General features: G+C 31.6%; 1 protein-coding gene across 4 annotated transcripts; it reads right to left on the bottom strand.

Annotated features, from left to right (window-relative positions):
* Positions 1 to 3,722: 3,722 nt before the first annotated feature.
* LOC132738764 (transcription cofactor vestigial-like protein 2) lies at positions 3,723 to 15,036 on the bottom strand. 4 transcript variants are annotated; one of them, XM_060726357.1, is made up of 4 exons: positions 14,899 to 15,036; positions 8,493 to 8,859; positions 5,354 to 5,740; positions 3,723 to 4,505 (listed from the first exon to the last, which is right to left on the bottom strand). In XM_060726357.1, exons 2-4 carry the CDS (start codon positions 8,752 to 8,754, stop codon positions 4,450 to 4,452), a joined length of 705 nt encoding a protein of 234 aa, XP_060582340.1. In that variant the 5' UTR covers positions 8,755 to 8,859; positions 14,899 to 15,036; the 3' UTR covers positions 3,723 to 4,449. The 4 variants fall into 4 exon arrangements, with proteins under 4 accessions (XP_060582340.1, XP_060582337.1, XP_060582338.1 ...); XM_060726354.1 differs by lacking the exon at positions 14,899 to 15,036 and adding an exon at positions 10,276 to 10,459; XM_060726355.1 differs by lacking the exon at positions 14,899 to 15,036 and adding an exon at positions 10,121 to 10,255.
* Positions 15,037 to 15,305: the final 269 nt, after the last annotated feature.

The raw sequence follows: 15,305 nt of genomic DNA, 5'->3' as shown, positions 1-15,305 counted from the left end.
GTTTAATGTTTCAATTATATTTTCGTTGTTATAAGAGTTTTATTCTTTCTTATAAAACGCTTTTATACATTTTATTAATATTATTCTAATTCTAGTACCTTTGCACTTTAAAGTGTTCTCCTTTTCGGTATTTTCCTTTCTTTTTGTTTTTTGTTGTTCTTTTTTTTATTTAGAATAAAAACCTCAACTTTTTTTGAAACTTTTATTGACGCTACTTTATTGCTACTGCCAACAAATGCAACCTGTTGAAACATGCGTGTAAATGTTACTAGGTGATATACCGTTAATGCTTTCAAACTGTGACTAGGAGCGATTTAACAAGGTTTTAAAGTATCATTTAACCTTCCGTGTTAGACCTCATGTAAATTAAGACGCGCGTCGGAAAACTTGTTGAAACCATGCGTTGACATAAGATAACATGAGTACTTGAGAATATGCAGATTTAAATAAACAAGCAACTTTTTTGTTGAGATTTTTAAAAAATGTTAAGTTGGAATAAGTGTATTAAAGAAGACAAAGTTTTGAAAATAGTATTTTTTATGAATGGTTCAGTTGTTTTATGTAACAGTGTGCTATACATTTTTGCGTTGCTGTAGTAAGTGTTGTTTGAACAATTTGACATGTGTATGTGAATACTTTGTTTAAACAATAAATGTTTTATTTTGAAACTCAAGAACAAATACGTCCTTTTTTCCAAAAGTACTTAATAATTCATATAGTATTTTAGTTTCCAGATAGATATAGAAACTAATATGCATGTATTCAACCATTATTACTATATACAATATTATTCCTTTCAGTAAATACTTTCTTTCTTATTTTATGTCAAACTCTGCAACCAGAATAAAATTGGATTATAAATGGAAACATATTTTATCAAACAAAAGTGACAATACACAATACTCACAAAAGCACTATCGTATATTTTTACAATTGAATATTTGATGAACGGCAATGTTATCAACAGGGTAACCTTGTCGTCCTTCTTTAGCAGAACAACGCAATAAACCCCTTCCAACTGCAATATCTATAAGTATGATTTATTAATAAACGCGCATTCTTAAAGAAAAGTTTTATTGAATCTTTCATGAGCTGGTAATAAAAATGTCAAACTCTACAATCAAATCCACCTTACACTGTGTATGCATGGCTCATAAATACGAGGAAACCTCCAGAGAGCTGCAACCGGTTTTTAAGCCGAGCAAATTGCCCGCCTACAACGCATTAAACCTTGTTTTATTGAATACGACGAAATGAAACCCGAGTTCATTAGGGATTTAAAGTATTATAAAATTCCCGAGCTCTTAGATTATAACTTATAAGAAATTCTACAAATAGTTTCACCGAGATGAAAAAGTCTGCTCCCAAACCGTTAACCAGTTGTTTCACATTACCCTGCAAGAATGATTTTATAAACATGATATAGAATGACAAATATTCGCTAATTCTTGTTTAAGTATCATAATAACATAATAACAAAAATTAAACCGTAGAAAAATACTAATGACAAAATTCTTTCCTAAATCAACGTGATAAATGCATGGCATTAATTTAAACAGTAATTAAATGGATTAAGGCACCGCTAATCTTAAGTATAGCGCACTTGTTCAAAACGTTTGAAGAGTGATCCCAGTTTATGTTAATTGCTAAGCTTGTTATTAATGTTATATTGTTTACAGTTTGTATCTACCTAATTTGATATGTATCCAAAATGTAGCTCGAGGCTAAAACGAATTAAAAAGTTACAAAGCATTCATGTGGTGAAGCATGGCTATAAGTGTCCACGTTTTGAGACATTTCTTAAACAGAACCTTGTCCTACGTTTCCATGATAAATGGAACCATCACCTTTAGCTCGCTTTTGCTATTCATTCTGAAAAAATAAACGAACTAAACATCCGGCGTTAGCAGCCCACACGAAATACACCACATAAAATGATCACTGCCCCTCCATAAAATATCAAAAGCGAATAAATATACGAAACATAGTTCAAATTGATCTTGGTTTAGTAAACTGGAAAAAGAGAAACGCCCAAATCATATATATTGCCGTCCAAACATCCGTTCCCAATACTTAACTACAGTGCGCAGTAATTTAGCAATGGTTGGATAATTTTTAATTTCCTTTGAGTGCGAGATGTGCCCCTCTGTGTGCATTACTAACTAGTATTTGAGCTATCCGTTTGTGTATACAATTTTGTAAGAGGTGTACCAAATTGCTTTGTTTTGCTTTAGTTGTTTATTTTCTTTCTTCCTCCTTAACTTATATAAGTATTTCTTCGGCCCACGACTTCCGATGCTAATTTGTTTTGATTTTTTAAGATTATGGTATATTCTGTATTTTTATTGTGTTGCTCTATTTCTGCATTCCGAACAATTTCTTGTCGCAAGTGTGAAAATATTTTTGATTCATTAAATACATTTGTTTACTTAATTTTCATATTTTTCCCCAATTTAAACTCGCATTTTAACCTTTATTATGTACGTTTAATTCATCTGAAACATCAAATGGTACAGCAAATACAAAGCATAATAATGCTAGACAGATTCTTAAAGTGAAACACCCTGAAGACATTTTTTGTTTCAATTCAAAATTACAGACGGATTAAATTTCCAGAGTTAGATGATGCACAAGCCACACAACAAATCCCTTTTTTTGCTTAAAGACAAGTGTGATCCTTTGATTGAAGAAGTTCTTTAAGATATTAAACAATAATGAATCCACTACTGGCAGAATATTTGATCATTGTTCCAGAAACCTTTAGATAGGTCGCAAAACTCTTAAACTTCAAAACAGTATTTTCCTTCTGGTTAACATACTTTTGTAACTGCAAGCAGCAAAATATAAAAGGTGTTGCTGTACATGCAATACCTAATCAGGTATTTTTTACTTTGAATTTGAGATCAAAATAATAGAACTCTGAGCATATAAACAAAACAGCACAACACAATGCATATTGACTCAATCTCTGGCAGATTCTTGGGATAATATTTGATTTCTCTGTGCAAATAATGCTGTGATTTGTCACAGTTCGACCTCGTAACATTTATTCTGTGATATGTTTTTTTTTTAATCTCCAATGGTGTACACATATTGTTAGTATACTATTAATCCAAACTGGTGTCGTTTTACAGAACGTAGTCAATATGGCATTTTCATGATTAGTATATTATAGACTTATATATTATTTATAAGATGTGTTTCATTTAGTATGAAACGGTTTAACTATTTTTTAGATTTGTTATTAAAGTGAAATGAACTATAAACATCAAGCATTTGCTTAACTCAGAAAAGTTAAAGGGTAAATGTGCGTTACCGTAGGTAAAGTATCAAGTGCATCTTATAATGTCCCCCTAACTGACTTATCAGTTGTGAGTCAACCATCCTAAATGCTAGCTTACGTCTAAATTATGTTTAGAATAATACCTAATATGATGTTTGAAAACTACTTTTATTTTTTAAGTAATTTGCATATTGCTGCGCCCTTGTTGTTGTTCAACATCTAAACCATATCATAGTTCTACACTTTCAGTGAACGATTTAAGATACGTTTTCTTAGATTAGCAAATACCGAGTTTTAGGTACATAAAAATGATATCTTTAACTGTAGAGTTTCAAAGAAGTATAAAATTTCAACTAAATGCATGAGACAGAACGTGAAGATAAAATATATATAGCTCAAAGAATTGTACAAATTTGTTAAAAAAAACAACCAAAATGTATATTATTGCATATATTTATTTATAATTTACTCTATCAACAATGTCATATAATTTACATATGTACAATTTATATATATATATAATTTTATCATTTATCACACTTAGAATTAATGTTATTGACGTGAACAAGAACATGCACACATTTCAATCAATGGTTGCTGTCCAAAGCACAACAAATACATTCATATTGCATAGTATTATAATTATAATACATGCATATTAAAATGAATCGTATCATACAACATATGCATACAAATCTGTGCATGCGCATTTGCTTCTTTATATAACCATAGTATATAACTGAAAAACTATGTAAATGTACAGATTAAATAAGTATTTCAAATACAGGTGTCGTGTTTTAAACCGTGATTATCATTACTTTTTCTTATAGGTCAACACGTAATTTAGGAACATACAGTAAAAGCCCTGTTCTTGCAACATTTCATTTGTCTCAGCTGATGTGACAGCGCCTTTGCTAGAACATGCATCCAGCATTCACACTTATATGATACGTTTAGAGTTAAGAAATATATCATACAGCTGAAGTACTATGTCTATATCTTGAAACCCTTTGCAGTGCATTACAAAGTCCGTTCGGGCTAACTTATACTTAAGTTGTCTTTTTCATTTCTGCTTCAATATCATCATCGTTTGTAAGACGATAACATGTGAAACCTTTGATTTTACTGACAGTTAAATTGCCGTGTCTGCACATTGGTTCCTTTTATCAGTATAGATAAAGATCTCGACCGGCCGTCGTCTCCGTTGCCGTTGCTTCCAAACCTTCAATTATAAAGGAAAATATAATAAGAACACTATTTCGTTAACAGGTTTTTAAAATGTGAGTTTAATCTCTGTGGTATGTTCTGAAGAATCACATTTCGGCTTTGGTCAAAATCTGACCATAACAATTTTGGAAAATCGTTCATATGCCAGGCCATAAAACAATTATCGTAAAATAACAATCGTTCACCCATGGCGCTAGAACCATGCACAGATGGTTTGCAATAATAACAGAAGCATATTTTCAACAACCAATCACAAAAACCCATCATTTATTGGCGATGAAGATGAGTTATTTGAACATTAAGCTTAGGATATGGCGCATTGATATATAGACTGTGTGCACTGAGCACATGTGCAGAGAAAGTAGTTCTCTTGTTACTGCTGCATTGGATTAGAGAGCTGTTGTTATCACTGAAATATATGTAGCAGATAATGAATCTTTGGCCAGAGATTAACAATTGATTGTTTCCCGATTACAATAATTATTTTTGTCATCAATCTGTGCAGACGTGTGTAATTTGCCAACATTACACTACACGATTATTCCCAGTTGTTTTTACATTGCTTTTTCGATATTTTATATAAGTGATATAGAATGATACAGCATCTTAAAAGTTTCAACTGTTTTTATATAAATGCAATACTGACAATATAATATACAGACAAGGCAATTCTTTTTTTAGAAACGTTTTTGGTAGTTTCATTAAATCTTATTATTTCAAATCTTTCCCAGTCCTGAATAGGGTTTTGTTCCCATTTTAAAACATAAAAAAGTAATGATTTAGTGGAAATGCATGCTTGGCTACTGAGTGGTATATATTTTTAAAAGAAATAAGAAGTCTTACCGGGAAATGAGTTTTGTGAAGGGTAGTCTGTGCCGAGTCTGTAGTCGGGATAACGGAACTTAGTGTCAGCTGATTTTCCGTAATCACTTCCGGGGAAATGACCTGAGCGTGCTGACTGCAACAACAGTGAGCCAATGTTTGAATTGTATCTGCTGGCACTCATAGAAGAATATGGAAAGTCATAGTGCATTGGCCGATGATGAAAAGTGTGGGATTGCGACGAAAATCTTGAAAACCATGGGTCTTGGAACCCAGAGAAACCAGGAATGGATGAAGTTGAATAGTGTCCGGATGGGAACTGGAAGTCGGAATAGAATGAGCCTGGACCGTAATAGTTACTGTTCCAAAATGATGCAGGGAATTTTCTATGACACATTAATGATGGATCTGAAATACAGATGAAGAAAAAAGATATTAGATAACAAGTTAATTTTGATATGCTTATTTGAAAAAAAAGTATTTGCTTTTATAATTATTTTACTCATTTTAGTTGGATCAGTTCTTGAATAAACGCACAATTTCCATTTCATTTCAATACACAAACAATTTCGTCCGAGCATTAGATTTTAACGAGTAATTTTGTTTCGGGGAAAACAGATCTAATTCCTTCTAAATCCAGATATTTGGGAGGAATCTAATTTGTTTTTAAACAAATTTTAGCGAAAACAGAAATGTTTGACACTTGTTTCAGCAATTTACAAATTACTTAATCCCGTGATAGGTAAAGCTGAAATTTACAACACACAAATTACCGTAATGGCGTAAACATTAATTAAAATTACGCTTTCTTAATTCTTTAAACCTGTTGTGTGAAATGACAGCCCCTATCTATATGCCATTCATCGGCTTATTCTAAACGCTCGATACCTCACAGACGCTACAAACCCGCTTGCCATACAAACAGAAACTTGTCTGCAGACGATAAAATAAATTATGAACAGTTAAAAACAGCGGGAAGAAGGCAGTTTACGAGAATAATGAAACTAACAGTTTTACAAGTGACAAGTTAAATGAACATGTGAAATTAACGACGGTAAATGATAGCGAGAAAAAACACAGCGTTGAAAGAGCTTTATAAAATGACATGGCAGGTTTTGGTAAACGGCATCTTAGTTTTAGGAACATTAATTCTTTCAGTGTTGATCTGAAGAAAGTGCGCGTTCACGACCACTTGTGAATGTCAGGCGAAAACAAAACCTCTAAAATTTACAGGCAAATCGTTATATGTGGAAACAAAGCAGTAAATATTTTACTTGCCGACATGGGAAAATATGAGTACATATACAAGACCGATGAAAGTTTAATGGTGTTGAAAGCAGCTTTCAATCTTGTTATTTAATACGAAACAATTTTTGACATTTTTACTATAAAATCAGAGAGGTTTTATGTTGTTATAGAACTAGAAATATCCAAAACAATACTTGTCTTTAGAAATGTCAATTATATCTTTGTAAATTCATTGTAAAATGAAAGTAACAGAAACACTATTTTATAACTTGTACTGATTTAGGATGTTTGTACTGTTTGTTTGTTGTTTTTTTACATTTTGTAAGTATTATTTAAAGAGTTTGAAAACTGCTTTTAATACTAAATAAATATCATATATTTTCTTTAAATCTTTATTGTCAATTATGACGGGAAAAAAACGGGTCTTTGATGGAATCCAAAAGAAAAAAAACAAATCTGATGGCCTCCAAAAAGAAAACCATATCTGTTTATTCATAGAAAAAAAAGACACAAAAAAGACTGCTAGGATAAAAATGTACAATATATAATTTTATTATGATAATCTTTGCATATTCGCATTTTTTAGTTGTTTACATTAAAAGAAATATGGTAAAGGAAAAGCTAAACAACGACCGGATTGGGTGAGAATAGACAACTCTTTAGACTGCTTCTTATTACAATGTATTATTTGTAACTCACAAGAATGACAAAATGATTAGTGAACAAATAATAGTGGCATCACGTATAAATATTGTTTTGATTAATAACTTCTCCTGAATAAATAAAATAGATATTTTTAGAACCGTTTTCTTTTTTCTTTTTCTTTTTTACTCGTTTTGTCTGCGCTTTGTGCTGCGCATTATTTACTCAAACGTTAAAATATTTATTATGTGTGCATTAAATTCCCATTTTCTACCAACTGCAGTTGCATTTACAAATTTATGAAGATGTCTAAGTAGTTTTTTCTACACATACTTCTGAAAAATGCATTATCTTGGTCGTATTTTACTTATCTGTAAATGATATATAGAATCTTACATCTCGACGGGACTATTTTTTGTGTATTTAAAAGGTGGAATACGTTTTAAAATTGTGGTAATCAACAGTTGGTTGCTATTAATCTTTTCGCTGAAATATTTAAATGTTCCTTTGACAATAGGTTTGTTTACGTTAGGACTTGGAATCGTTCTGGATGAAGTAAACAGCTTTACGCCTCGACAAATGAACACATTTGTTTCTGTCAATTCCGCCATTTTGACAAGTTAAACGGGGTTTTAAACTATATAACAACTTATTATCATTTTCCGGCAGCCCCAATAATAATATCTTTTTGAAGACGTAAAGATAGTAAAGGGCGAAAGAAAAATCTCGCACATGAGTCAAAAATATTTCAATCAGTATTTTCTTTGCGCTTTTTTTCTATTTCAATGTTTTTGTATATTTTACTCGTGATTATTCGATTATTTTTGTAATGCTAATTTTTATTAATATAGTTTCAGTGGTATAACTTCTACTAACATATAATTCAGAAATAAGATTTAGTTATCAAAAGATTATAGGTGCGTCTGTTTATGCGAAGAAACATTTTATTCAATCGAATCGCATGAAATTTTTTTTTGTCCCAGTCGATTCTATTTTATGTTGTTTCCTTAATGAATTTTTGAAACTTGGTGATTTTGAAATAAATATATTGCGTCAAATGTATATGAAAATTTTAATCATAAATACATATTTTTCACTCATGTTTTACATATTTTTGTACGATGACGGCATATATAACAAATGTAGAGAACAATGCGTCGTCTTCAAATAAGCTTTTATGCAAAAACGTTTAGTATTTATAATCAGGACTCGACAAAGTAGAAAGTAAAATATTTGAAAGAAAAAACGAAATATATAAACCGTTACTAACCTTTACTAACTTTTCCGTCAGGACTATAACTGCTCGGTTGACTCAATGCACGAGAAAAATGTTCATCCACATTTGAACTTATATCCCCACTGTAATATGTCATTAAAACACAGTTTGCTCCAATATATTGTGTGTCTTTAGGTTGTTCACTTTTGTCTTCTTCTTTGAGCCCAGAAATATTTCCTTGTGTAGCGCCCGTATTTCCAAGATTTCCATGTGCCGAATGTCCCAATCCGGAACTGTGAAGCCCAAAGGAGGACATGTGTGGGCCGAGTGAAGGCCCCGGCAAAGCATGGCCTAGCGAACTGGTTGAAGACGGATATATACCCAAATCCAGCGGCTCCTGAGCCTTTGGAAGGCATAACGGCTGGAAAATATACAAATAATACCAATCAAACAAATGTATCAAAAATATACAAATAAACATTTCATATACTTAATTCCAAATGGTAAGAAACAAGCACTTCTGAACTATCAGATACTGAATGCAAAACTGCCAGAAATTTCTACCTATTTAAAGTCTCTCTTTCCAAAAAACGCCTTATCATTTTGCACGGATAATTTGCATTTTATTGTACGGTAGCGGAATTTAATCCAGGCGATTAATGTGACGTTGAAGAAAAAGTTGAAAGAGAAGTGTGATCTAAGCATTGGAGGATTTTGAAGTTGTATATGAGATAAACATCTTAATAATCTAGAGTTACATCATGCTTCGCAGGAATATAATTCGAGATAAGAAAACTATTACCAAATGTAACGATCAAGCTCATTGAGTTTAACGGTAAATATATATGAAGGGAAAAATTAAACATCTATAAAGATACAATTTGTATGTCACGCGCGAAGGTATCCGAGAAATTCCGAAAAATATGCACACGTTGAAGATAAGCAAACATTTTGCGAAAAGGAAAAAAAAGTAAGGAGAAAGATTTATTCAGAGAAAATGATTTTATGTTGCGATAATGAACATCCATGATCACTCAAACATGTTTTTTATTTATAAAAATCTGCAGTAACAAAAGAGTGCAGCAGGTTTAAGGTTGAAAAAATCCCGACAAAAATCATGAAATTAATGATAAAATGATATGTTATCTCGAATCTCTAAAAGTGCGCGAAGCAAATCTCGTTTGTTCATGGCGGTAACTACGACATTTAGATATCTTGTTCTTTGAAACACACGTTGAACGTGTAAACGAGGAACGCGACAATTAAGTCACACTTGAGGTCCTTGGAAGTGATCACAGATAAGTGTCTAAATATGTTGCAAAGAGAAAACACTTCGAGGAAGTGTGTCCGAAATATAACGAAGAAATGTTATCATTCATTACTGTCGCTTTAACCGTTTTGAACGGATGTGATCAACGTTATTGTTTTCCTACAAGTTATATAACCATGTGATGAAACGTTGATGCTAAAATAATCATTGCCTTTTTGTCAATACAGAATTTGTAAAGACGTTTTTCTTTGCGACGCGCGTTGGCGTTTGTTTGTTATGAACGATTTTACGCAGTATGTTAATAATGTTATTAATAAATTATCTTATTTTCTAAGTATGTTCGATTTGTGAGATATCCATTGAGAATGTGGTCCTCGCGATAGAATTCTTCTTTTGATTACAAAATCATTACCGTGTATTTTGTAAATTGATTGGAATTCATTCCTTCACCCCGGCCAAAAGCATGCGACGCGTCCAACAATGTAAATATCCCGCATGACTAAGTAAATAATGCAAAATTGCGCACATTGTCCCCGGAAAATAATAAGAAACAATAAGAAGATATACCTGCATAGAATGTTCATTATTTCTTTGATATCCAAAGCTCGCGGTGTAAGGCTGGTACATTACGTCGACGCTCATAGCGTTCGGAACTCGAACCACTCTAAGATTGTAATTCCCCAAAAATTCTTCGCAAAGATAATCTCCGGCGTGCGTACAGAGTTGGTAAATAATGTATACAGTAAAATATTCCAAGAATATTCCGAGTACCTGTGGGCGGTGCTTATATCTTAGAACGCGAGTTCAGAGAGATTCTAAAGCGCTACAAAGCCGTTTTGGCTTATCAGCCGCCTGTCAGTCACAGCGGGAGGGGAATGTTACGACTCTCGTGTAGCCAATGGTGAAATTCCACTACATTTTCTAAATGCATGGGCGCATGCTTTTGGTAGATAATAAATATTTTCATTGGCATCGAAAATTAATTGAGTTTCGCTTACATAATGTTTGCCTTTTGCTTTAGAAAAAAAATACTTTATATTTTTCACTTAATTATATCTTAGAATTGAGTAAAAAATAATTCATACCAACAGTATGCCTTTAAATTCAAAATTATCTCAAAAGGTATATTGAGAAATAAAATTGATTAAAGTAAAATTATTTAAGCGGAAATATTACTTAGCATTGCTCCATTTTCTACTTAAACTTGAAATACACTACCGTGTGTCTGTACAAATATAATTATAAGAGGCATTGCACGGTTCTTTTTTTCCCTTTTTTTCATATTGCAAATAATTGTAACCTCTTAAGGTCTACTACCTTTATAATGTATAATTGTATAATACTCTTCGCTGAATCTACAGCGTGATCTATGGACGTTAAGATATCCAATTATAAACATTATATACCAGTTCTAGATAGAAGCTGAATTTTAATATAAATAGGGGCGATACTCGCATGCAGTGAAAACACGAATAAGATTAAATGGTAATAAAACTTTCGATCTGATTGGTTTGTACATAAAACACGCATTATCTCTCATCCCCCCTAGCACCGGTTTGACCAGTATTCAATCTTCGGCATTGAAATATTTGTTTCAACAAAACGTAAATTTGATAAAAAAAATATTTGTGTCATCAAAAGCTATTTTCTTGAGCTAACGGTTAACAAGCATTATAAATCTACAAGACACATGTTTTGTTGTTGTTGTTTTTTTTCCCATAATAAATACATATTAAAAAGCTTCATGCATTACGATTACTAGTTATCAGCTGTATTTCAATTTCTTTTCTCTGTTTCTAACAATTTAATTTTCTTCGATTGTATACCTTAGAAAGTCTACTGTACAAAAACAACCATGTAAAGAGGTTGCCCCCCGTTACAATTCTTATCAAAATATACATTTACTTCCGCGGTTTTCTGCGACGAAGTGCTTACATCTATAAAATTATGATCCTATCTTTTTGCAATATTAACTCCAAGTATACAAACACGTGTAAAAGTAATTTTATCTTCGATTATCTTGCTAGGGAATCAGTAAATCTCTCTAAATATGCCTACTATCTCAAGTGCAGACACTTAATACATGTGCCATCACACATTAACATCAATTATGTGTCAATTATCGCACTCGTAACGGCACGTGCGTTACAATTCTCCGGAGACGTTACGTAATATGAAGAATATGTCACGTGATTGAGCTGGACAGGTGCGCGACCGGACATTTGGTATGGTGACCACGTGGGATTTAGATCAACATTGATAATTAATGAGATAATGACTGTTGTTAATATAATTAGAGTTAATCAACACATGATTATCGCTTAATTCTTAATGGGGTTTTGTCTATTAAACCTACGAAAACTTAAATTTATTAAAAAAAATATATATCCAAAAATTACAACCGATTAAATATTTTCACCAAAAAACTCTCTTGATATAAGATATATCTTTTATCATTTGATAGCTAAAAATCAACTGTATAATTTATTTATATGTAAATGTTAACTGTTCTTAAAACAAATCATATGTTAACTTTTCTTAAAGATCGTTACATTATTTTTCAGGACATTAACTCCAGGAACTTAATTGGTCTTTGGGTCAACTCAGCTAATATGAATTTTGCACAGCAATCTGCAAAACTCATTTAAAAATCTCTTATGTGCATTTTACACCATCAATTATAAAATTGCTTAAACTAATAACTAAATATCACCTTCACCCTGCATTTATTGCTATGGTAACATGAATTATTGCAACTTCTTGTTTATACAAAACAAAACACTGTCATCAATGAACGGGGACTGTACTGCGGAAAGCCATTTTTCAACTTTTGAATTATTCGCTGTTCACTGCGGGCGGCTGAAAGTGGCACTAATTAATTTCGTGGTGAAATCTTAACGAGTTTGTCCTGGCAATTAGTCTGTCAAAAGAATGAAAGTTAAGGTCAGTGTCTCGAACTTTTAACTGGCAGCATCTAACTAATTAGCTTTTAGTTTTACGAAAAAAGTCATTATTTATGTCCTGATATAAAAATTCGTGCTGCATGTAAAAAAGTTTTCCTTTATCTTATATGCCATTTTCTTTTGTATTGTCGTGTCGCAATAACATTTTTATATATATTAATATTCATTTATATTTTCTAAAACTCATTAAATGTTAAAAGCTATCTGAATTACTGCTGATATAATGTCATGACTTGTATATTTGCGTAATTTCAAACTAAGCATTAATTATACGACTATGAAAACTCAGTGACGTTGATTTTAAATAGGAAGACAAACAATATATTAGTTTGAAATAAATTCGATGAATTGTACAGATTTAAAAAAAAAAATGTTTTATTAAAAACTTCTCACTTCAGTAATAATTCAAAATAATTTCAATCTGAAAATTTAAATATTAAGGTTACTGGAATCTTACTGGTCTGCACGGAGAAGTATAGTCTAAAGAGGGTTTGTAAACTAGTCGGCGTCAACTGGTTCTATCCATGCGACAAGTGCAGACAATGTTAGACATTATGCTCGCTATTCAGTCATTTCATATTTTGAAATGTTTCCCTAAATTAAATAAATGGTTTTGTTCAGATTAAAAGATTAATATATGATTAAGATATTTATAATTGGGAGATTGGGAATTTTATTACAAGCAGTAGTAAGATATTTGAAGCAAATTTTTATACTGTCGATAAAAACAGCAGAGCATCTCTATTCTGTTCTGTTCTGATAAAAAACAACAGCGGACTGCTTTGACACGTCTCTATTAATATCTTGTCGACGTATTTCTTTCATTTGTTAAAAGAACGCTGGAAGAAAAACTTAGTAAGACCTGTCAAAATTAAGTCATTTACGGATGAGAAAATATAACTACTTTCTTATAACAGTGCTCGTCGCTGTAAGGCAAAATAACAACATAATGTGTTACAGGAGATCCCGTTGTGTTAAAAGCTTTGGCATCGCGTGGTCAGGATTTTGTTTCTGCCAATAACGTAAAATATTCCATCAAGACCGCAACCTGTGGCTAAAGTCCGTCCAGCACCGTACTTGCATCGTTCATCATACAAGTAGATTTAAAGGGCGTAATTATTACCGACGGCTTTTGAAAGTATGTGGCCCGACCCCTAGCCCAAAAAATTTTTTTCGTGCCTTAAAGATTGATACCCCAAATTTTCCTAAAAAGTGAAATTTGCTTGTTGAAAAAAAGGGGCCCGGACCAAAAAAACGGGGGCTTTCCGCTGCGGGAACCCTTCCAGGGAATTTCTACATTCTGTTTTAATTTAGGAAAAAAATGACCGGGAATCAAAATAATAATTATTTTCATATATAACATGTGTGTATGAATTACATTTCTATAAAAAGAAACAAAATATTTCGCTTACAAAGTAAGTTATATAAGAAAATTTAATGTATTAAAGTAATTTCAATATCATTTCCTCCGAAGCATCTATGACTTAATTTAAAAACTCGATGATTTTTATTTTTTTTTTAATTCTAAAAAAATTCTGTTACTTTCACAAAATATTTTTCACTGGAGTTTACTTCCTTTTGACAACATTTCATGTTGTTTAAGCCAGTATGCATCAACTTGCTTCTAATATTGTTGCTGATTTTACTTAAAAATGAGCCAAATGCATTTCATGTTAAATTACAAAATAAAAAACACTCATTATTTTGACAGTAGAGCTAGAAATTTTAGTTTAGAAATATTTGGCATTCAGAAAATTATTTATTTAATTAACCATAATTAAAGATAAATTTTTAAAAACATTTTTAAAATTTTAAGTTTAATAGGGGCATGAAAAATTTTTTAATTAAAAAACCCTTTTTAATTTTTTAAAAAATTTTTTTTAAATTTAAAAGGTTCCCCAAAACAAATCCCAAAAATTTGTAACGTTTTTTTTAATTTTAAATTAAAAATTTCCCCTTTATTTTTTTTGGAAAAAAAAAGGGCTTAAAAAAAAATGAAATTTTTTAAAAATTTTTAAACCCCCCAAGTAAAAAAAAAAAAGCAAAAACCGTTAATTTAATTAGTCGTTTTGACACGGGACGCGGTTTCAAAATGTTCGTTTACATTAACCGGTTTTATTGTGACAGCTAAAAACGGGCCCTTTTGTTTTTAAATTTCCCCCTTTTGGGCCCCCAAAAAAATACCCCCCAAAAATAACCCCCGTTTTTTTATAATTTTCATACTTACGTAGATTATTTCCAATTATCGTGTCCCGTTAGCCCCGCCCCCACACAGTCCCAGGTTTATGTCAGTGAACAAGTGTAGAGGTTTTGGAACCAGTGTAATTATAGTGTCAACTAGAACATTGTGTTAATTGAAAGCATGTGCTTGTTGTAGAAAAGTTATATCTCTATTTCTCATACAATAAACTCTGATGCTTTTTTGTTGCTGAAAGCGCTACTCGAGAAGAAACAATCGTACATTATCGAATTGTGCGCGTTTTACGGATTGTAAAATAAATCCTTTATTATTCCATGAAACTTAGTATATAACAGATATGTTTTAATATACAGTATTTTAATGTGTTCTGTGTACTAATACTGTTGATATCATAAACTAATCTCACTCCTAATTCATGTTTACGTTATATCATA

The sequence above is a fragment of the Ruditapes philippinarum genome, unplaced genomic scaffold, assembly GCF_026571515.1.
Source record: "Ruditapes philippinarum isolate M1 unplaced genomic scaffold, ASM2657151v2 ctg1064_1_1_1_1, whole genome shotgun sequence".
Taxonomy (NCBI): Eukaryota; Metazoa; Mollusca; class Bivalvia; order Venerida; family Veneridae; genus Ruditapes; species Ruditapes philippinarum.
The sequence above is the reverse complement of the archived record's forward strand: the minus strand, read 5'-3'. Positions and strand labels throughout refer to the sequence as shown.